Below are 23,221 nucleotides of genomic sequence, written 5' to 3' on the forward strand. Positions count from 1 at the left end.
ATTATATTTATCGCATATCCAGACAGAGTATCAATGGAATAGCCTAGTTACTCAGTTTGAAGAAGTATCGCGACCACAACATGTAAAAGAAGATTACCAGATATCGGATAAAATAATTTGAAAGCAATCAATCAAATATGTTACTGCAAATATCAAATATGTTGGTATGTGAGAAAACAGACATAGAGTGCGATATACAATCAGTGGGTAGAAAAGATTTCAGAACGCATGAATGATTACACTGAAAGGGATAAATGAACAATAGTAAGAGAAAGTCAACCAATGATGTCCGCTTTCTTGCAGGAAAACCTCTATCCTAGTGAGTGAAGTTTGGTGGGGTTGACTTACTCAATATTTGTGAAGTGCACAATAGTGTGAAGTGGAGGAAAATAGTGACCCACAAAGAGTTACCTCTACCCCAGTATTTAGAATCATATTCAGAATATTTAAAAAAGGATTCAAGCAACAGCTTTTTTTTGCTGCATTTTTATGTTAAATTTTCATTTTAGTATTTAAAAACTCTTATATCATACTCGTTTGCAAATATGTTTATTTGTTTATTGTATTCATGTTTTCCCTAATTATTTGAATCTTTTTAACGCTGATCTGTTTTTTTGCATACCATTAACAGTAGACTCGTCTAGCTCTATTCTGTTAAGTTTAACTTCATAGACATATAACATAATTATCATTGGTATTATAATAATATGGTTATGAATATTATCGATTTGGGACGTAAAAACAATTTAAAATTATAGTTTGTATTGTATGACAAATAACATTATTTATATTAGTCGAAAGGTACCTAACAAAATAAATATTGTTTGACTGTTACAAATCTATGTTATCTTTTGGACTCGGATGATACCTTATTTTGGAAAAAAAAAATCTATTTACTCGCTCAATTAGAAAATAATCCTGTTGGGCCACAGATAAGTCGCTACAATTTGCGACAGAGTAAGTGACACTTTACGAGAACTGTGGACAGGGGAGGCACGTAGAACTGACAACTTCCAGAAAGGATATTTATTCTTATTTATATTACGAATGTTGACAATGAACATTCACGAGGTATATTACGCTGACCGACCAATTCGAGCTTATTCTGCAATATTTACATTTATCTATATAAATACTCAAATACCCTAAAATGCGGTTTGAAATAATGATCATGTTTAGTCGCCGATCACATCTGTTCTGCCTGATTGGCTTCTAAATACGTGAGTTGTTTAAGCGTCTGTATATCGCGGTAATCTTACCTATTGATTACTCCCGCATAGCTCAGTGCACAGTGAAACAGTTTTGTTAATCACACCCTTTTTTGGCGAAGCATTTCTTTGACGTAAATGTGTTCGACCAATAATCAAGCTCCAAGTTCGAAACGCTGGAATGTCTACAAAGTTGATTGTATAAGGCACTTTGAATGCCTTCAAAATGGTTTAACGCAAACTTACAAAACAAAATATGAAATAAACTAGTACATGGATATCTGTGTTGTCTTTCTATTTCATAATCATTACAAACACAGCTTTCAGATGTACAGATCACTAAGTGATAAATGTATTAACAAATAAAACGCGATGGCACGAGATGGCAATAGAATTGCTCCAATGTGTTAGTGATGGCAAATTAATTAACACGCCGTTATAGGGTCAATCAGAACAACGATTACGTTGTATATTAGTTGCATTAGAAACAATTATGTCCTAATGATTAGATTCCAATCAAGGGGCAGGTCAGGTTTTCACTAACTCCTTCAACAGCTTGCCAAAATGCCGAGTTAGCTGATTCTATGGAGGTTTTCAACCTTTTGACAAACTGTCTATCAGTTCCCGGTGTTTTATTTTTTCAATTGTCTTGAATTTCAATTGATCCAGCATATATATAATTGACAGACGACTAAACAGCAGTAGATAATGGTCATAGTCGATGTAAATACATGGATGTGATGGTTTATGTGTTGTATCCCGACTGCTTATCAAATGCATATATCCATCTGCATCCAAACGGTATAATAAAATACTACCAGGATGCATTTAATAATTTATTGACTCGCTTCGGTACAATTAATGATACGAACATTTATGTAGACACATCTAATGCACACCAGTTTGCTAATATTGGCCGTCATTGGCATTGCTATATATACAGAGATACACTAGAATATTTGATGAGAGTGATGTGAGATAAGACGCCAGGTACATTAAACATAATAACATTATTGAATAGAGATATACTGGATGGTTTCTATCTGTTTACTAAACGCTTCAGCGTGGTATTAAGAATTTGTTTTCAGGGTTGGGTGACACCAAGGTGGAAAATGGTTGCACATATGGGGGTAATTCCTGGAATTGCAATAGAGAGGGTTCAGGCCAAAATACAATATATAGTGTTTTCATGTTTCGTCTGATATTTCTGTGGTATTCTGCTGCTGTAACTAATGCACGATTTGTTCCGAAATTCAGTGTATTGTGTGCACTCAATGGTTATTCGTTTTTTGCTGAAAACACCCCTATTTTTTAATGGCAGATTCGAACTAGGTTCGCTCCCACTGGGAAATATACATTGTCGCTTGAATGAGAGCTAATTAAACACATTTTCCAGACCGGCGAAAGAGTATGTAACAGCCAATTGTAACAGTCTATCACGTGATTTTACTCAGAATGTCAACATGGAAAGAGGCTATTCCATTTTACACAGGAATAATTAGGAGTAGAATATGTGAAGGATTGTATAAACAGAGATGTGTATACTGAAAAGTAATATCTATCTTTCTTTTGCATCGCTGAGCATTTCTTTTTTAGTATACTTGTTTAAAATGCTATATTTGCATGATTTGCGATGTTTTTTTTATTAAAACGACCCCAATGGTTGAATCCCGGGTTTGAAGGAGAATGTAACAGCACACCACATGGTTCGTTTGAATACAATGGTGAAGGGATGGCACGATAGGGCACCGTCCGATCTCGATGGAATGTTTCGAATCAGTCATACGTAGTTTAAATTGAGTTAAAAGTTCCTCCACAGAATTGTGCATTGGCAAACATGCCGTCACAACTGCAGTACTCTACTGACGGAATGACTTTCGTCGACAGCGGTCGTTGATGAGCTGCACGCTACAACTTCGCTTGTGATGTTGCTTGCTAGCCATGAATTGAATGAATCTTGATTTCCGGTAAAAATGTCGCTCATTTGGCGTTGGTATCTTTATTTGGAACTGGGTAACGCCGCAACTTCGCCAGCAGAAACCTCCTGGTACTTTGATGTTGATGGTCTATGATAAAGCTCATTCAACATACATCAAATCGTAGTATTCCATGTGTTGTACAGCTAATATTAGGGATTTCAGTCACTTGGTTAAAGGGGAACCGCTCAATCCCTTGGATTGCACCAAGTGCTCATGGGTAATTAACTCCGCCTCGGAAGAAGTGGGTGTGGGCAGCGACCCTTTCAAAAACTACAAAATACGTGAGCAAAACTGTAAGCAAAAAAAAAAAAATTACCATGAATTCTAGCTATATATCTTATGGTCATTTTCTAAAAATTGCAACCCATTGCGAGTAGCCGTTTTGACAACACGGTCGAATAAAAATTGAAACATTTGAAAATCCTGGCATACGCCATGAAGGCGAGCGTGACCTCCAAATTTAACCCGGTGTTCTAAATCCAGAGAAGTTTGCTGCGTTTTCCCCGCGTTGGAATGGACCGTACGATTTTGAAAATGCCACTCAAATCAAATAGGGGATGACAGCTATAGAATGAGAGGTGATAGGTGAGAATCGGCCGAAAATTGGCGAAACGACAATAAAAACAAAAGTTAAACGGCAATTTTCGTATCGACTTAGAACTTTCTGGCATATCTGTCACTCATAATTTGAAAAAATATATATTTTAATAGACAAAAATCTAGGTTTTGTAAGTGTGACATCAATTTAAAGACTGCGACAAGCCCATTTTAAAAGTGGTACCTCCAACCCGATACTTTGTTTACATGGACTCCATTTTCATGTACGAAGAGAATGTTTCACTCCTTCACTTTTATATACGGCAAAATACGTTTATTTTGTTTTTAACATGTCGAAAATGCAGAGTAAATGCAAAGTAAAACGAATTGTACATGTTAGAGCATTCACAGCTGTAGAATTGAGATGATTCATTGGTTATTTTGATCATTTGAACACTGCTATTACAAGACTGGTAGGAAGTAATAAATTTGGGACGAAAGTATTAAAAAAAACAGATTTTGGCTGTTGCCATGGTAGTGGTGGGTCAGGATTGTTTTTCCAATTAGTGATGGTACGACCTACCTGTCAAGTACGAACAAAATCAGCCAAGCCACACACAAAAAATCACAGAAGAGTTAGTTAAAAAGCCATACCTGGTGAACAGTTACTCTAAATTTGGGGTTAACTTTCTCATTGATGAAAAAAGATATCAAAAATTCAAATAGGATCATTGTGCCCCCACTCAAGCCGAGTACAATGAGCTATGTCTGAGGTGTTGTATCCTAAATTTGTAGGAGATACATTTAGCTCGAAGCTATCCAAAAATCATTTTTTTTACTGTTGCTATGGCAACGATGGACCAACATTTTTTTGCAGATTTTTTCCTAATTACGAGGGTGAAGGTGTGACCCACCTTCCATGTTTTAGCGAAATCGGCCAAGCCAAAAAAATCACAGAAGAACTAATAGTGAAAACACTGGAAATCACACACACAAATGATTTGAGGGGCAATCCTATTGGAGCGGATCGCCAATACCATGTTCATTAGCATATTGACCTTGAAAATACCGAAAACATTATTGCATGGGTGATATGCAAATTAGTTTTAGTCAAAATAAGTGACTGCCATTACTGTTGTTCAAATTTCATTTCACTCGGCAAGTATATTCATGTACCCCAAAAGTAAAATATCGCACTTCTAAATATTGTTTATTTCTGCTATGTTTCGAAAACGCTACTCTTGAAAGGACTACTTTATTTGCATATGGGGTGTGGAAATACCGATTTCATAGACGAATCAAAATAAACTGCAGTACATATGTAATAATGTGGTATACTTCATTTTCACTGAAAACATTTTTCCCCTGAAATAAATTCCAGAGAAAATGCCATTTACCTCATACTCTATTGAGACACAGCACAGGGAAAATCGGATTCACATGTAATGCTTGAAAACGTTTCAGCGAAAATAAATTAAGTGAAATTGTATGTGACTTCATAAGAGTTGAAAATGAACAAATTATGTGACGCCCGACCTTACCACTTCATACACAATGTAGACTATACCCCCAAAACATCCTTTCACTCGCGGTTTCACCAGTGCATTCTATTTGACTTCAGAAGAAATTGAAATAAACAAATTATATGACAACGCACTTAATTATAATTTCAGCCTCTAGTTCAGCACTGATTAAATAAACTACCTCATCTTCATGCCAACTTGAAGTTATCATTCATTGCCTACATCAGTCACTTCAAAATACATGTTTCAATCCCAGGAATTTCACTTGCTATTAATTGCATGGGACTGCCAGTCTTTCATGATTTTCTATTGTAATATCAATTTTGCGATTACTCTGACCATGAAGCTGTAACCACAGATCGTCTAGATGATGTAATTAAATCCTTGTATAAGCACCGGTTAGGCAAGCTTGAACTATGCATGTGAAGCCAGCCGAGAGGTATATTCAATCCTATTGATTTCTCATTGTTTGGTAACTATTTGCTGCAAATGCAACAAAAACCAATATAAAAATATTACCCACACAGCATTCTACAGGTTACTTGTTATATTTATGATTTAGTTCTCAGCATCCATAGGTATCCTAATTGCAAATGTTAAAGCCAATTCTATTTGTAAAAAATAACCAAGGGCACACAAGCCGTAAATAATGTGCTTGCTATGAACATTAGTTTACGTATGTGTGAGAATGAAACTACGTGAAATTGATAGAATCTTACTTTTCCCCTTAGATTCATTCGTAAAACTGGCGGTAATAGGTGTTCATGGAACAGTGACCCACGTTTTATAAGCAGCGAAAAGTATATACGAGTTAAATCTGCCATTAAATCGGGAAAAATTATATCAAATAACAAATTTGTTGCGTATGTATAATCCTGGATGTCATATTACGTAGCGTGTCCATTTCAAACCATCCCGAGTATGAGTCCACAAGCACAAGGTAATGTAGACCATTCCATTGAAATATATCTGTTGCTACTGTTGACCATGGTAGATCTGGTACAGGATAGGATTTCTGTTGGTGTGTTCTCAAGCTATTACACACAGCACAGGAAGACAATGCCTTATCAATGTCGTCAGACATGCATGGCCAAAAGACAATATCTCGGGCTCTGCGCTTAGTTGCTTCAACTCCCGGATGTCCTCCATGTAGTAGAGCTATGTATTTGGCTCGTAATGATGTCGGTATAACTAATCTAAGTCCTTTCATTACAAGACCGTCATCAATTCCGTTCATCACGGAACGCATGGTAAGATCGAATTTCAGGCGAAAGCTTCTTCTACATTGGCCATCCGTGCTGAATTACATTAGTTAGCTTTCTTAGAGTGCTATCAGTACTTGTCTCAATCTTTAATTCAGCTAATCTTTCATCTGATATTGGCATGATGGTCATTACATCAAATTTCATATCTTCTGAATCACATTGCACAGTGTTACTGCATGGAGCTCTGGACAAAGTATAATTCTTTACCTTGTTTATACACCAGTGTTATGTTGAACTTTTGTAGCAGTAACATCATTCGCTGTAGGCGAGCTGGTGCTGAATGAAGTGGTTTGCTCATTATGGAAATTAGTGGCTTATGATCAGTCTCAACTGTTATTTCTTTCCCGTAGACATAATCATAGAACTTGCAACATGAAAATACAACAGCCAACAATTCTTTTTCAATTTGAGCATAGTTTCGTTTCGTTGGAGTCATCATTCGGGAGGCAAAAGCTATTGGCTCTCCATTTTGTAAGCATGCTGCTCCCAATCCAAATTGTGAAGCGTCACATGTTAACGTCACTGGCTTACAAACATCATAGTACTTAAGAGTTGTGGGCTAGTTATAGATTGTTTCAGTTGTTCATATGCTTTTTGATGCTGATCAAGCCAACACCATGTTACATCATTGTGTATCAATTCGTACAATGGTGCTGCAATTTCACTAAGGTTATTGATGAACCTTGCTAGATAATTGATCATACCTAAGAAACGATGCAGGGCAGCTGGACCATCTGGAACAGGCATTTCCTTGATCGCCCTTACCTTCTCGGGATCTGGTTTCAAGCCTTGATCTGTGAAAAGATTTCCTACATAGCTGACTTGTTTCAATCGGAACTTGCATTTATCAGGATTCAGCTTTAAGGAGACTTGTCTAGCCCGATCCAATACTTGCTTTAAGTTATCATCATGCTCATCATTACCATTGCCTACTACAAATATATCATCTACAATTATTTCGCATGGATATCCAGCAAATATCTGTTCCATTAAACATTGATAGACCTCAGATGCTGAATTTATACCATACGGCATTCGAAGAAATCTGTACCTTCCGCATGGTGTACTAAAAGTAGTACGCAATGAGGATTCTGTATCTAGTGGTATTTGCCAAAATGCACATTTTGCATCCAGTTTCGAAAACACGGTAGCATTTGCCATATTTGCTGCTACCTCTTCCACAGTGCGCATAGGATAGTGTGGACGCTGAATTGCCTTATTAAGATCTCGAGGGTCTAAGCATATTCTTATTTCATTGCTACTCTTTTTTTTGGCGGCAACCATTGACGACACCCATTCAGTAGGTTCTGTTACAGGAGTGATTACACCTATGTTAGTCATTCTACTCAACTCTGCTTTGACCTGGTCATTCATTGCTTTAGGAATTCTTCGAGCAGGTTTAACCACTGGAGGTACACTAGGGTCGACTTTCATTTTGTAAACACAAGGCAATTTACCAAGATCATCATTGAAAAGGTCAGAGTAATCTTTGAGAATAGATTCGGAGAATGATTGTACAGTTCCTATTTGATGAACTTCTTGGCCAAGTGAGATTAAATGCATTCGTAGGCAGTCCCGTAAGCCAAGTAGTGGTTTGACATTCTTGTCAACAATGTGGAATTCCAAATTGTAAGTATGGTTACCACTGCAACATGTCAAATTTGTGGTTCCTATAGTGTTCATACTATCACCTCCATATGCAATTAATTGTACTCTTTTACGTGTATCAACTTGTTCTTTATGTCCTGCACACACATGCTGATATACTCTCATGGGCAAGACATTACATTTAGCACCTGTGTCAACTTTAAAGTCAACACGTCTGTCATTAATATATACACAACTATGGATTTCATCTTTGTTTACAGCAGAATTCATACCAATAGTTTCTATGTCAAAATCTTCAATCACAAACTGATACATGTCATCATATTCTTCAACTTCATGAATTGCTCTGTTGAACCCACGATTGTTTCCACTAGATCGACAGCATTTCTGAAAATGGTTCATTTTATGGCAACCATGACATGATTTACCAAATGCTGGACATTTCCTAACAGGATGAGTGTTTCCACAGTTTCGACAATTCTTAATTTGTTTACTAGTATATTTCTGGTTTTGATCTGATGAAGAGTTAGCCTTGTAATTTGGGATTGGTCGCTGCTTAGGACGTGTACCCCTTTGTACTGCATCTATGTTTGATCTGCACTGCAATGTTTTTGAATGCTGTTCACTTATTTAATGTATTTGACAGATGCTGATGGCTTTAATTAATGTTAAATCACTTTCTCGAAGAAGGAGTCGTCTAACACTCTCATTGGCAATGCCACAAACTAGTCTATCACGAATTAGCTCGTCTTGTAATGCATCAAACTTGCAGCTTTTCGCTTTATTTCGAAGATCGCTAACGTATGCCTGGACAGTTTCACCCTGTTTCTGATTACGAGTATTGAATTTATGCCTTTCCATAGTGACATTAGACTGAGGGTTGCATACTTCCCTAAACTTGCGTTTCAGACACTCTGGGTCTTCCCTGGATTCTGCAGCAGTTATGACAGAACCATCATCTGCACGTATAGCAGCAGCATACACAAATGACCTCTCCCTTTCTATAGCTTCACTACCCGCAAGATTCAACAAGATGAATGCTTTTGTCTTGGGAGTTTTAACACCATGAGCTGCACTTATGAAAATGTCATATTCCTGTTCAAAAATCCTCCAATTTTCAGCTATATCCCCTTCAAATATTAAGATGTTTGGTTTTCGAAATGAATCGGCCATAATACTCACTGGAAGACTTCTTGAAATTATACAAAGAAATTTAGCAGTGTCTTACCAGAATGTCTTTGTTTGTTACCAGTCAGTCAAAACAGATTTTCTTTACACCATACATAATAAATATACGTGTAGTAATGTTGTGGATAGCAGGATCCCACTTCTGACACCATGTAGAATGCATGCACAAATGTGGGCGTGGGTTCGAATCCCACTTCTGACACCATGTAGAATCAAGGATGGTTAGACCAGGTAGAGGATTACACAGGATTGGTTTATTACACACAACTATAGGTGCTGCCATCACACCATGGCTCAGGTAGTGAATACAATACAACATAAAGGTCAAATACAGAGGTCAATGAGATGTGAACTCATTTGCATAATGCATACTCTACATTCACCACCATACAAAATATATTTAACTACTTTGAGATATAATATTTCTTACTCAAAAATCAAATGAACACAGAAGTCAACAACACACACATCTTAAAAACATAATATTGTGAAGCTTTCTGACATAGTTTAGTAAACAGTGGGTTTAAGTTTGTTATTGATTTGAATAAAGTTTTAGTAATCAACTGCAATAGATTGAAAGCAAACTACACAACAACTACTATTCAAATTAATTGATTGATTGATATATCGTAATAGGCATCATATATAATACCGGATAAATATATTTCTGTCTTTACATCGTTAACAAATATACTAAACCAAATAATCAGTAGTACTTAATTGGTGGTCAAATATACTTTGTCTGGATCATATAACTATTTTACTTGAAATAAACATACATACCTAAGGTTAAAAAAACATTTCAAGATTCATCATGAATTTTATAAACGATATATTGGGATAACTATAATCATGAAATTTCATATGGATACTACCTTTTTTCTAAATATATGTAAAATATGCAAAAGCGCTAGTAATACTGAAATTACAGTTACAATTACATAATTTTACAGTTTCCTTTGCTCTAGGCGTGCGTGTTGTTTGTTGACTGCGTGCCATAGTTCAGTGACGTGCTTCATCAAAATGACATCAGGAAGGCGGTCTACACTCGGGATTTTAATGTTCTTTTCTGCACAGAAATTTTCAAAACGACCAGCTAGCCTGTTGAAAAAAAAAATTGAAAAATGTGTGACACTCCTTACTGGACTGGACTCAAACTTTATTCACAATCGTATAATGATTGTTTTAGAACTTACGGATCTTCAGGTTGAATATCTGTTTGTTTGCCATGTGATATTTCCAACTTAATGAATTCAAATAGTTCATACACCAATATATAAATGTCTGTGTCCAATATAATCTCTGACACCTTAATCCCAGTGAGTAGTGGCTCTTTGAATTCATCTTCAACATCTTCAAAGACATCGGTGTGCTGTTGAAATTGAAATCATTTGGGTAATTACAACAACACTACTCTAGTTCTAGGGACGGACGCTTCTATAAATTAAATGCATGTACGAATATACACTTTTCTATTTAATCGACATTGCTTCTCTGTTATATATTGTGGACTCAACAGAAGCGCTATATCAGCAAAGGGTTCCACCTATATGAATAGTGTGTGTAAGTGGTGGTGGGGGGTATTTACCTGGTTTGCCTGGCTTGCAATCATTTGCTGGTTAAGTCTTTCTACAGAGAGTACCTGCCAGATTGACAGAATATGCTCTAAGGTACAGCTTATTTTCACCTATAAAAAAACCCAACGTTATTCAATTATAACTTGGTTCAACGTGCGTGTACACGGTGGAACATCACTCTCCATTACCAATGACACAACGTTGCCTTTACGGTGCACACACATACAAGATTATGTAAGGAACATAAGTTATATATTGTCGCACAATCAACACCGGTTAATTTATAACGTCACCACTGATGTTATTCGCAATAAATGGATTTCATTATTCAGCATTACGGTCATATACTAAGCATATGATTACATAATAGTATGATCCAGAAAGCCAAATTATCACGCCATCGCTTCATTCATAAGTTAACATACTTGTTCCACAGTTATTCCTTGTTGCTCTGTAAACAACAGAACATCTTGTAAGTACTTATGAATGGGGACATCTTTATTTCCACCAAATGACTTCAGAAATCCAATTGCCGTATCAATTGCTGCAAGGGAGCTTCTGATTTCGGGTAACCCGTGTTCGTGTCGGCATTCACGTATAATAAGGCGTTGTACTTCAAGTGAGATGGGTAACTACACAAAAATATCAACAATATAGTGGCATATAGCTCAGCGAAATACAGCAGTGCAGACATTTATCTGGGTGAAATAACGTACTTCTCAAATATACAAGATATATTATAGTAAAGTTAATAGATGATAATGCCATGTATTACATACCTGTGGAATCAACTGGCGTACTTTAGCGAAAGTCATCCTTCCGCATACCTCGTTAATGTAAGTGAACTCCAGATTCTAGCATAATGATACATTGAAAAAACAACATAAATAACACATGTTTTACAATGTACGGTAATATAGTTACTGTATATTACATATATTTAAGTAGAATTATAATGTATTTACCTTTTCCGTGATTTTACATTTTCCCTGGATGTATCTAACGACAAGTTGTCTTTCCAACGCAGTGAAGTCACATCGCATTTTTGCTTGTTCATCTGCAACCACTTCGTAATCACAATGTGACATTATTAATGGCTCTAAATCTTTTCTGTAGTCATAGGCAACAATATGTGCTGATGTGACGCTGGTCAGGTCAGTTTTCTCTGAACTGAATATAAAATAATAAATATAGCTCTTGAAATAATATTGATATACTAGGTTTCCTTCAACTCAATATAATTTTTTTTATTTGGTGTTACGATTAGTGCAATATTAATTATTTACTATAATATTAACATATCTATACATACCTCACCAATGAAGGATTAATCGAAGTACAGTAGCCAAGAAAACTATTGTGTACAGTAACCAATGCGTCAACCAAGGATAGGAAACATGCTCCTCTTCCCCTTCGTGATGGAATCAACATAGATAGAGGTGTGTCTTCCAGAGATATGTTCTCAGTGTGATAATTACGCGGCAAAGGTCGTCCTAGAAATAAGAAAACAATCAATTGCATTAAAGTACTGCACATTATTTGAATTTGTTTGAATTTGAAAATGATTAAATTATTCAGTGTATTTCCATGCATTTAATTTGTATGTTACAATATAGGCCTATGCACTGAATAACTATTTAACTATGTTTGGTCGTAGTATTTCATACGATCGCACACAAACTGTGTCATCATGACCAACGCATTAGCTAATAATTTACTGAGAAACAAATAATATACATTACCAAGTGTGTTACTGAAGATGTACGGTTTTAATAAAGTCCATGCCCTGAAAAAGCTGTTTACATTTTTTGTCAACTCAGTGTTATCTGCAAACAACAAAAATAAAGTCTACGAATAATTTTAACCAGTTTTAGTCATTATGTTATAAATAAATTGACAAACGAGATGGACGAAAATGACACGACTAGCAATGACATCAATCGAGTGTTTACCGTTTAATGTGTCAACAAATTGTGAAATTGTTTGGTCATCAGCTTCTTTTGTTGAAATGCGCAGATGAAACATGCTCTTCAATTCTTTGTACAGGTCAATGATGTCAGGAAGATATTGGACAGCACGTAGACGACACTCCTGTACATAAACAAAGCATAAGTTCATGACAATGAAATCTGTTCGAATTTATATTAGGCGTAAGAAAATCGAGATTGATACATACCTCATTAATAAATTTGCATAGTATAGGGTTTGTTGATTCAGCTTTGCTATCTCTGGTCTGTGTCATTTGCAACATCACACCAATATTTTCTAAAGAAAATCCTGGAATGTAACGCCATAACTCTGGGATCTTGTAAACAGATTGACTTAAATCTGAAGTTGGAGTATGGTCCAATTCATATATTTCTTGCACTAATGACTGCTTATCTGTTGTAAAAATATCAAGTTTTTAATCATTTGTTATTTATTAAAATACCATGACAATATAAGGAAGGATGGTCAAAATAACATTTTACTTATAGTATTACCTTCCGATGCATCTTCAATTATCAGCTTGTGTGCTTTCTTCAATTCCATTTCAACATTCTGTCAATTGCATAGACAAGTACTAATTAATTTAACTAAACAAAACAGGATTAATTACCATAGTCACTCTATCAACTAATGTACGTAAAGACCTACCTCATGTAACGGGTTAATTATTTCCCTTGCAATGTATGATTCCCATGTTTTTCTGTCATTCTTAGTTGGCAATGCATAGTCTATATTAGGTGCTAGAAATAAACACATGAATAAACAACAAATACAATTCCATACTGTAATGTTTTGTGTAATACATACCAGAAACACACATCTGTGTCCCAAATGTTCCACCCTCGACTGATAATTGTTGCAGAATAAATAAAATATCATACAATTGATTTGAATTTCTGACATTCTGAATACATGACATTGTGACTAGATTATCCATATTATGTGGAAACACGACTAGTCCCCAATTGTTACCATTTTTCTCAACTGTATTCCGGAGAGCAAACTTTATAACAAGATGCAGAACAAGCATGGCATCATCTATACTTCTTCCGAGAGATGTTGCCAAGAGGTCCACGTCTTTCTCAAGGTGTTCCCAAAGAAAGGTGTCCATGCACCCAACAATCGGATTTTCAGTGTGTATCAGATTCGATACATCCTGCAAGTAAGAAGTATGTCCTTATGAGGGATTACTAATGGCAGTGTGGTTGTAGTTATTTTACACTTTTCTATATGCTTATGACAGACACGTGTAAATAATTATATATGGACAATACTAACCTCGGGATTACAACAGTTACCAATTAAAATGGCACTATGCGTTAAAAAACGAATTACCGCAACAGAGACAGAAAGCATATCTCTTAGAGGTGATGGATGTTCTTCCTTTCTTCCTGACGCATTTCCAAGTATGTGACCATTGAGTTTTCTTTTAGCACTGATAAAACACAATTAAAACACACAATACTTGATTGGTTGCCAACAAAATAGTAAATATTGCTTACACCTATATCATCTATACTATGTATTTTCTCTTCATCAAGTTTTGTATCTGTTACATTCATTTTCATTAATTTGCCCCAATATACATTTAATTACATAAAAATGTAAATTACATGAAATAACGCACAAAACAAACATACACGTTTGCCTTTGTGTTATCGGGAAATAACATATGAAGCTGCCCTCCTATAACAACGCCACATATATTACACTCCCCGATGTCCCATGGCCTTCCACATTCTCCAATTGCATACGGGTGTCCATTGCGGCACTCTGTATTTGAATATAAGATATGTTTGTTTAGTAATATATGGCACATGTGATGGTGGTGCACAATACCACTTCCTGCCATGTATTGTCAAACATGTGTCAAACAGTGTTTCATAGAAAATTATTCAATTTGTCAGTAAATTTGAGTATGTGTTTATTGAAATACCTGCCCGTTATTTTAATACCACAATCTCATTGGTCGATTGGAATCCCGTGTTGCCCTGTGCCAGACGATAACAGGGTAGTGTTCAACGCATGAGGTCAACGCATGAAAATATGAACAAAATTGTATTTGTGCGGCATATCGACATTGAACCACCACTATTTGTTCAGGTTAAGGACATTTTCATCTAGAAATTATCAATACTGACTATATCTTTTTTTCAGGCTACAAAAACACATAAATTGTCGACAGTGCACGGTAGTATGACTGAAATGAATGCTCAGTATTTCAGGATATAGAAATAGTTGTTTGCTCGAATTAAAGTACATATCCCCGTCCTGATATCACACAATACTAAATGAATATTCAATTATATTAGATCACATGCTCAATGCTATTAATGATTGTTACCACTCTGTCAATAAACACCACAGCTACTATGGAAATATAAACTTCACCCTTGAATTTCCAATACTTACTATACCATTGTAATCCTTCCATTATTTGCTGAACATCATACAGGTCATCATCTGGCATAGTTGGCAGAAAACTTTCCTAATGAAATCATGCGCAATAGATATATAGAATAGAAAGTATTGTTAGCTTTGGAAAAATAAACAATGAATGTCAAATATTTGTATATAAAGTAAAAATTCATTGAAGATTTTGCCAAAATAATTTCACATATTTTCAGATTGTTAGAACATTTCACTTACCTGCATACAGCTGGGGGAATTCACGAGTAACCACAGAGTTTTCAAACAATCTGAATCTTTTGAAACACACAGGATGGATAATAGATGAATAACTGCATACAGTAGATCTTTCCGGTCACAATAGTCTTTGCAAGAAACTAAAAGCGCGTCACTCACTTTGTTGAAGAATTCTATGGTCTTTAAAAATGTAAAAATAATCCTGGTTCAAAACATGACAATGTATAATAAAAGTTTTTAGTATAATAAATACATGGAGATATGTGATAATTACCGTCTTCTTTAGCCCTGTGGTTTCGACAATTGTATCTTCAAGAGGCTGGGGAATATAAACAAATATACTTTATTAAACATACAAGGTATATAGCTAGATGAATAGCTAGTGGTTATTTCTAAGAACATTACATGTTTTGAGGTCAAGTTATTGTATGTTTGACTGAACGCCGTTTTTTCAACAGTGAATGCCTCGAGTGAGTGAGGGATGTAATGTATGTGTACTCATTTTACAGTGTTGAGGAGGGAAATACTACATAGGTTGAATTAAAAATCTAGACCATTTTTGAATATCAATACAATTTTTTATTATCGATTAATAACTGACACAGGACTATTATTTCCAATACCTGAAAGTTTGTATTTCCGGTTTCCTGAGAAAATAGTGCTAGAAGTAAACAACTTTCCATATTGGTATTGATCTCACATGTCTGTAATATATCAAAGACATGATATGAATGCGCCGATTTTCTTGCAAAAATTATATATAACATCAAAGTTGTGAAATAATTCTTAAGGTTATAATATACTAACCTGAAGATTGTCAAATGCTTTAGATGTATCACCGTCATGGTTGAACATTGTGAATACCTCCGTTAAATATCGGTAAGTTCTTCCAGCAAGCACAAATGGATTCAAGTTCCTATCTTGTACCTGGCCGAAACAAAACCAATGACAATGTCACAGTTGATATTTTTTCGGACATGTCTTTGAATATCATTACTATACGCGATAATATTTTTATCGTTAGGCACACAATATGCACATGTATACTATGAGGTTATTACGAAGATACCTCAAAGTATGCACGAAGACAGTACAGCGTCAGTATCGACCGACGCGCAGCGGAGGTCGATGCGACAGCGTACTGTCTGAGTGCATACTTTGAAGTATCTTCGTAATAACCTTATTATTATACATCTTTTCCTACCAAGGATACATCATGGGAATGCCAAAATCTAAAAAGTTTAGAACAGAATCAGCGAACTTCTTTGTATGGAGTCCGGTTAAATTCTGGTGGCAGCCATGTTTGTTTTTATTATTAGAGGACGCTTACGCGCGTAATAATTCCATATTTGGAATTCGCATTTCCTAATATGGTAGGATGAAAATACCCCGTAAAATACCGCAAAATTACGGCACGCTGTAACCTATGGCGTTACGGTGACATATGTATAATAATGATAATTATGCACCAAAAATACATACTCACATTCGTGGTTCTAAGATGTTGTGGAATTATTCCTTTTAACTGATCGGATTCCCGAATACGGTTTTTGTAGTACATGCCGTATCGCCGACATATATTTTTCAGTAGAAACGCACTGCTCACTGATGCGTCCATTGAATCCATCTTTTCTATCAAATTTTGAGCTGTGGCAATAACTTGCGATAAACTGCTATGCAATTCCTGTGTATGTATGTGTGAATGAATCACCTCAGATAGAAATACCATGGCATGTCTAATGAGAGCAACGTTGTTTAGGTATTTGACTGATGGTCTCTGTTCTGCAGAGGTGGCATCCTCGTCGAGTAAAACCATAGCTTTTTCCAGGTCTGATTTTACGTTGTTCAAGTTAATTTGACTATCTCGTTGGTAGGAATTCTGCAACAAAAATGTGGGATTAATAAATATACAGTGTTTCATAATCGAAAATTAAATGTCATTAGATATATTTAATTCATTTATGCATCAATTAATTTCTGTCTGCATTAGGTATTATGTAGACCATTAATATATCCTTATTTTAATTTGCCATATGAATGAATTAATGTCTTACCCTAAACTTACCTCCACGCACTGTATGTACATCCCCAATATTTCAATTATAGACTTGGTCCCATGTGACCCCTGCGTCAACATCACGTGACTTTCTATAAAATGCTGCAGTTGCTCTTCTATATCAGTCAATCTAGAACACACACACACACACACATATATATATTAAACATAAAGCTCCTGATGAGTGAGGTACTTGCTGTCACAGTGCTGTCGAGTTTTAATATTTATGTAGTTGTGTATTAATTCCTCTATCACCGTATTATTCTCTTCACTCGCTCTCTATATACTTTGTATCGAGCACTTTATTTTGGAATAATCAACTTCCTTATCTACACTATATATATATATATATATATATATATATATATATATATATATATATATATATATATATATATATACATATATATATATATATATATACACGAGTTTACTTGGTTTGATATCATGTATTTATATTTTACAAAGTAATTTGGAATTTTAGTTTTTATTCCTAAGAAATTGGATTTCTTCTGATATGGTTTGGTACAACACAATGAATAGCTAACCTGTATCTCAAGAGTATTTGTAGTATATATGATCTAACCACCGGGGAAGAGTCTGTATCTGCTACAGCAAACGGCGTGAATGACTTTGTTCCACTCGCTTCTTTCAATAATACATAACTGAATAAATGGCTACGAACGTCGTTATCCGAACTACATGGATATTCGGGATTAAGGTAAAACATGTTCAAGAACTCCAAAAAGAAGTTAGTGAGTCGTCGTCTGTAAGATCTGTGCGACTCTATACGCTCACTGAATGAATGTAAAATTAAAATACAATTTGTCACTCATTAAAAAGACACATATGCAGTTAAATATATGTGAAACGATGATATATGATGTAATAATATTTTTAATAAATAATATATGGTATCAAACCTGAGATCATGCATCGTCCGCTTTTCAAGACCATTACTATACACTTCTTTGCACTTTGAAGCGGGACATCTCTTTGTATCTTTAAGTGTTTCGTAACATCGGCTACAAAATACATGTCCGCATCTCAAACACACTCCATCGTCGATATCATGGGGTCCACATGCGCAATGAGGTAATGCATTTTTTTCTCTGTGGAATATAGCGCTCGTTATACCCCAAATGCGATGACATTGTCTCTAACCAGCATACAAACCAACACTTCTCATGCGAGATACAGAGAACCTGCACATTTCAACTATGAACAAACCTGGGCGTTTTGTTTCCTCTCATTATTCAACTACACCTAAACACCAGGTAACATACAACATTCTATTCGTCTAAAATGATTAATCTATGCGTGTGGTTTAGGTTTTGTAACCGTTTCTTTCACCTTTTCTGATTAGAATCGCCTCAGCGCTGGCCTTGGACATTTACAGCCAAAAACATCGCGGATTATATGACATGAATAAATTCACAGTGACTTGTTACAATATTTTCAAATGAAATGTTGTATCTCACCCAAGAATTTCTTTTACTGCATTCTTGTTACATGTGTTAAGTAGTCCTTCTACTCTTTTCAAATGGTCCCATTTTGTAATTGTATCATTTTCAATAGCCTAATATGTTAATTTACAAAAAAGACAAAGCAATTTAATGATCCGAGGTTGGATGCATTTAAAAGTTTTTAAATATATATTTAAAAACTGTTATGAATATTTATATTTTAATAACCTTATTGCATCTTTCATGAACATTTTGCACTTCGATCTTAATACTTACATTGTAGTATATCATCACATATTCAATATCTTTCTTCAGAGTGTTGAATTCCTGAGAAACGTTGTCCAAAAACATTCGAACCATTGTTATGTTGATCCAGGATTGTCTGTCAAAAATCAACAGGAACCCCATGTTTATATATCTATGAATGGGTTGACAGCTTGTATTAACAATTAAGTAGAACTATTAGATAGTTTTATAATATATTTTGATAAACACACATTAATTGCATTAAACATATATATGTATACAAATATAGTTTTTAACGTAAATCTCGAATACATACAAGTTTAAATTACCTGCACTGGTTATATAGTCTCATACTCTGTGTACCAAAAAGATGTTGTAATACACGTAACTGGTCATTAATCTTGGCAACCTCAGGTACCAGTATACATAACCAATTGCGTAAATAGTCGTCATTCTTCAATTGCTCTTTAGAAGTTGGTTTCAAAGTATTTACTGCATATTGAAATGTTAAAATATCGGCAATCTACAAATAAAAAAAAACGCTCGGCTTCTGATATATAAAAGTAAAAAAAAGCGGATTTGAATATGGAAATTGCACTTTATGATAATGTGTTGAGTACTCTAGAAAACGATTTTTTGATAACCAGAAAGCGTAAATTCTTTTTTTGTTGTGGCGTATCATTAATATTTATAGAATTGAATTCACTAGTAGGGTAAGAGTAAGGAAGATTCTCACTGATTCTGGAAAAGTTGAGAAGGCATGTTTAAACAATCGTGCAAGTCAAAATGCTTTTTCACGTAGGCAGAATTTAGCATATGAGACTAACACCTCGGATAACAGTCGGTGGACAATTTAAATTGCATATACCATGGTACATTGGTGTTATCCCGGAATTGCGGAAGCATTGGAGAATTTTAATTTTAATAATAGCTGCATGGCAATGACAATAAATTAAACATTTCTTTGACAAGAAAGATAGTTTTACCATTTCATCCTCCATATTACGTTTTGATATTGTGGGAAGCATTTCCGGAAATAGTTTTATCAACTGAGCCATGCAATGCAGTCGTTCTTTGATACGGTGGTAGGCAATATGTATATGCGCCAACGTGACATTCATCTCGGTATGATCATTTCTCATCTCTTCGATAGCGGAGGAAATACATTGACAGGCCATCTATAAATAAAATAGAATATATTTGTATTCAGACAAAAAGGGAATTGTGTAAGGGAAGTGATCACAAATAAACCAGCGGATTACGGACCGGTATGCGCGGGGCTCGACGCGACATGCAAATTGAAACCCATTGTATAACTAAAAAAAGAACACCAATTGCTGTATAAAAATAGGACATCTTAAACATAAATACATGTAAATGTTTGTACACGTTTAGGACATTGTAGCAAAGTTTCTGCTGACCTATTCATGAATAGGTCTCTAAATAGTGTGCTTGCTGTTCATCAAAGCGTCGATTTCTAAAAATTGCTGGCGGCAAACATTCACTGACACGTTGCTTTGCCGGTGTAAACATCGGACAACTTGCGTTATAGCTAGCACTGATTTTAATACAAGTAACCTGTAGAATGCTGTGTGGGTCATATTTTTATATTGATTTTTGTTGCATTTGCAGCAAATAGTTACCAAACAATGAGAAATCTATAGGATTGGATATACCTCTCAACTGGCTTCACATGCATAGTTCAAGACTGCCTAACCGGTGCTTATACCAGGATTTAGTTGCAGCACTGTGGTCTGTGGTTACAGCTTCATTTTCCGAGTAATCACAAGAAATTGACATTACAATAGAAAATAAAAGACTGGCCCTCCCATACAATTAATAGCAAGTGAAGTTCCTGGAATTGAAACATATATTTTGAAGTCACTGGTGTAGGCATTGAATAACTTCAAGTTGGCATAAAGACGAGGTAGTTTATTTAATCAGTGCTGAACTAGGTTGAAATTATAATTAAGTTCGTTGTCATATAATTGGTAGGGCTGGGTGTCATATAATTTTTTTCATTTTCAACTCTCATGAAATCACACAGAATTTCACTTAATTTATTTTCGATGAAAAGTTTTCAAGCATACGGTGTGAATCAAATTTTCACTGTGCTGTGTCAAGTCTCAATAGAGTATGAGGGAAATGGCATTTTCACTGGAATTTATTTTAGCGGAAAAATGTTCACAGTGAAAGGAAGTATTCCACATTATTACATATATACTGCAGTTTATTTTGATTCGTCCCCGAAATCAAAATCGGTACTTCCACACCCCATATGCAAATGAGGTCTGAGAGCGAATAAAGTAGTCCGTTCAAGAGTAGCGTTTTTCGAAACATAGTAGAAATAAACAATATTTAGAAGTACGATACTTTACGTTTGGGTACATGAATATATTTGCCGAGTGAAATGAAATTTGAACAGTAATGGTACTTCTAAGCAGTAACTTATTTTGATTAAAACTAATTTGCATATCATCCATGCAATGATGTTTTTGGTATTTTCACGGTCAATATGCAAATGAACATGGTATTGGCGATTCGCTCCACTTGAATTGCCCTTAAAATCACTTTAATTTTGTGTATCTGTGTGATTTCTAGTGTTTTCACGTATTAATTCTTCTGTGATTTGTTTGGCTTGGCCGATTTCGCTCAAACTTAGCAGGTAGGTCACACATTCACCCTAGTTATCAGGAAATGTATCTCCTACACATATTGGATACAACACCTCAGACATAGCTCATTTTGCTCAGCTTGAGTGTGGGCACAAAGTTACTATTGGTAAAATCTGAAAACAAATTCTGACCACCGTTTCCATGGAAACAGCCAACAACTGAATTTGTTAATACCTTCACGCCAAATGTATCACACCCTACATTTCTATGATTAAAAAGCATGGACGTAGCTCATTCTAATCCGCTTGAGTGTGGGCAACAATTTACTGAGATTTTTTTGGCTTGGCTAATTTTGTTTATAATAGACAGGCAGGTCGTACCGTCACTAATTGGCAAAACAATCCTGGTCCACAGCTACCATGGCAACAGCTAAAACTGTTTTTTGAATACTTTCGACCCCAAATTTATTACCTCCCACTAGTCTTGTATTCATGCCTTTTATTTTGGCTACGTTGCACACCGGTAAGAGATCACCGACGCCGACATTGTTACACTGTATCAACGTAATCCCGACGCAACTTTGAACTTTGAATGAACTGTAAATGCTGCCTGCAATCTAGAAAATACTATCGGTTGGAAATAATAAATTTAAGGGATTGTTCAGTTACTCTGGCCTGGGGGGGGTCGGCAGATTCCATTTTGTCAGCTGTAAATCTCAGTTGACCCACCCTATCAACAACAAAAAAGTGGGCGACCCCCTAACATTATATTTTAAAACATGCTGATCCCCCCCCCCGAAAAACAAAGAAACATTAACAGTTTTGGCTCTGACATGATTACAAAATGTATGATGTGCATTGAAAATATTGTGGTTTGCCGTAATTTTTAGTGTTTGCATTTAATAGACCAGTCACCTTAGGAGGAGAGGGGAAGCATAGAGCCAAAAAACGACTACAGAACAGGCTGCAGGAAGTAGGGAAATCTATGCTGCTAAAGATAGTAAATAAAAACAAAGCTGTGGAGTACTCACTTGATAAACGCCCTTATAAGATAGGAAAAGAGGATTTGAATCTAGGCGGTTTGAAAACTAATTTGGATTTAATGTATCTTTCATATCTTATAGACCAGGAAAGCTTTACACCTGAAGCACAGTCTGTGCTTATGAAAACAAAGAACACTTTGATTTTTGTATAAATCTGTGTTGGATTTTGGTATTTTACAAAGCAAAATATGCATATTTAAAAGTTAAAAAAACAAAAAAACTATTTATATACATGAATCCATTTAACTTTTTTGATTTGCTGAACAAAAACTGTCA

At 35.4% G+C, this 23,221-nt stretch overlaps 1 protein-coding gene across 1 annotated transcript in view; it reads right to left on the reverse strand.

Moving 5' to 3' along the window:
- Positions 1-9,542: 9,542 nt before the first annotated feature.
- LOC100367095 (E3 ubiquitin-protein ligase rnf213-alpha-like) overlaps positions 9,543-23,221 on the reverse strand; it is a 196,441-nt gene continuing 182,762 nt past the window's right edge. The window contains exons 59-86 of the mRNA XM_085498959.1: positions 20,275-20,466; positions 19,618-19,811; positions 19,319-19,424; positions 19,058-19,155; positions 18,500-18,688; positions 18,125-18,373; positions 17,586-17,706; positions 17,007-17,399; positions 16,328-16,447; positions 16,144-16,224; positions 15,795-15,839; positions 15,524-15,700; positions 15,287-15,362; positions 14,515-14,647; positions 14,153-14,309; positions 13,847-14,030; positions 13,523-13,614; positions 13,369-13,426; positions 13,062-13,267; positions 12,838-12,976; positions 12,628-12,711; positions 12,198-12,378; positions 11,851-12,055; positions 11,665-11,739; positions 11,311-11,517; positions 10,897-10,995; positions 10,505-10,680; positions 9,543-10,409 (exon numbers count right to left, since the gene is read on the reverse strand). Coding sequence (XP_085355085.1) covers positions 10,256-10,409; positions 10,505-10,680; positions 10,897-10,995; positions 11,311-11,517; positions 11,665-11,739; positions 11,851-12,055; positions 12,198-12,378; positions 12,628-12,711; positions 12,838-12,976; positions 13,062-13,267; positions 13,369-13,426; positions 13,523-13,614; positions 13,847-14,030; positions 14,153-14,309; positions 14,515-14,647; positions 15,287-15,362; positions 15,524-15,700; positions 15,795-15,839; positions 16,144-16,224; positions 16,328-16,447; positions 17,007-17,399; positions 17,586-17,706; positions 18,125-18,373; positions 18,500-18,688; positions 19,058-19,155; positions 19,319-19,424; positions 19,618-19,811; positions 20,275-20,466 — 4,191 coding nt within the window. The 3' untranslated portion in view covers positions 9,543-10,255. The remainder of the gene's footprint in view (positions 10,410-10,504; positions 10,681-10,896; positions 10,996-11,310; positions 11,518-11,664; positions 11,740-11,850; positions 12,056-12,197; positions 12,379-12,627; positions 12,712-12,837; positions 12,977-13,061; positions 13,268-13,368; positions 13,427-13,522; positions 13,615-13,846; positions 14,031-14,152; positions 14,310-14,514; positions 14,648-15,286; positions 15,363-15,523; positions 15,701-15,794; positions 15,840-16,143; positions 16,225-16,327; positions 16,448-17,006; positions 17,400-17,585; positions 17,707-18,124; positions 18,374-18,499; positions 18,689-19,057; positions 19,156-19,318; positions 19,425-19,617; positions 19,812-20,274; positions 20,467-23,221) is intronic.

This window comes from Saccoglossus kowalevskii, chromosome 5 (assembly GCF_978046115.1).
Source record: "Saccoglossus kowalevskii chromosome 5, keSacKowa6.1, whole genome shotgun sequence".
In the NCBI taxonomy this organism is placed as follows: domain Eukaryota; kingdom Metazoa; phylum Hemichordata; class Enteropneusta; family Harrimaniidae; genus Saccoglossus; species Saccoglossus kowalevskii.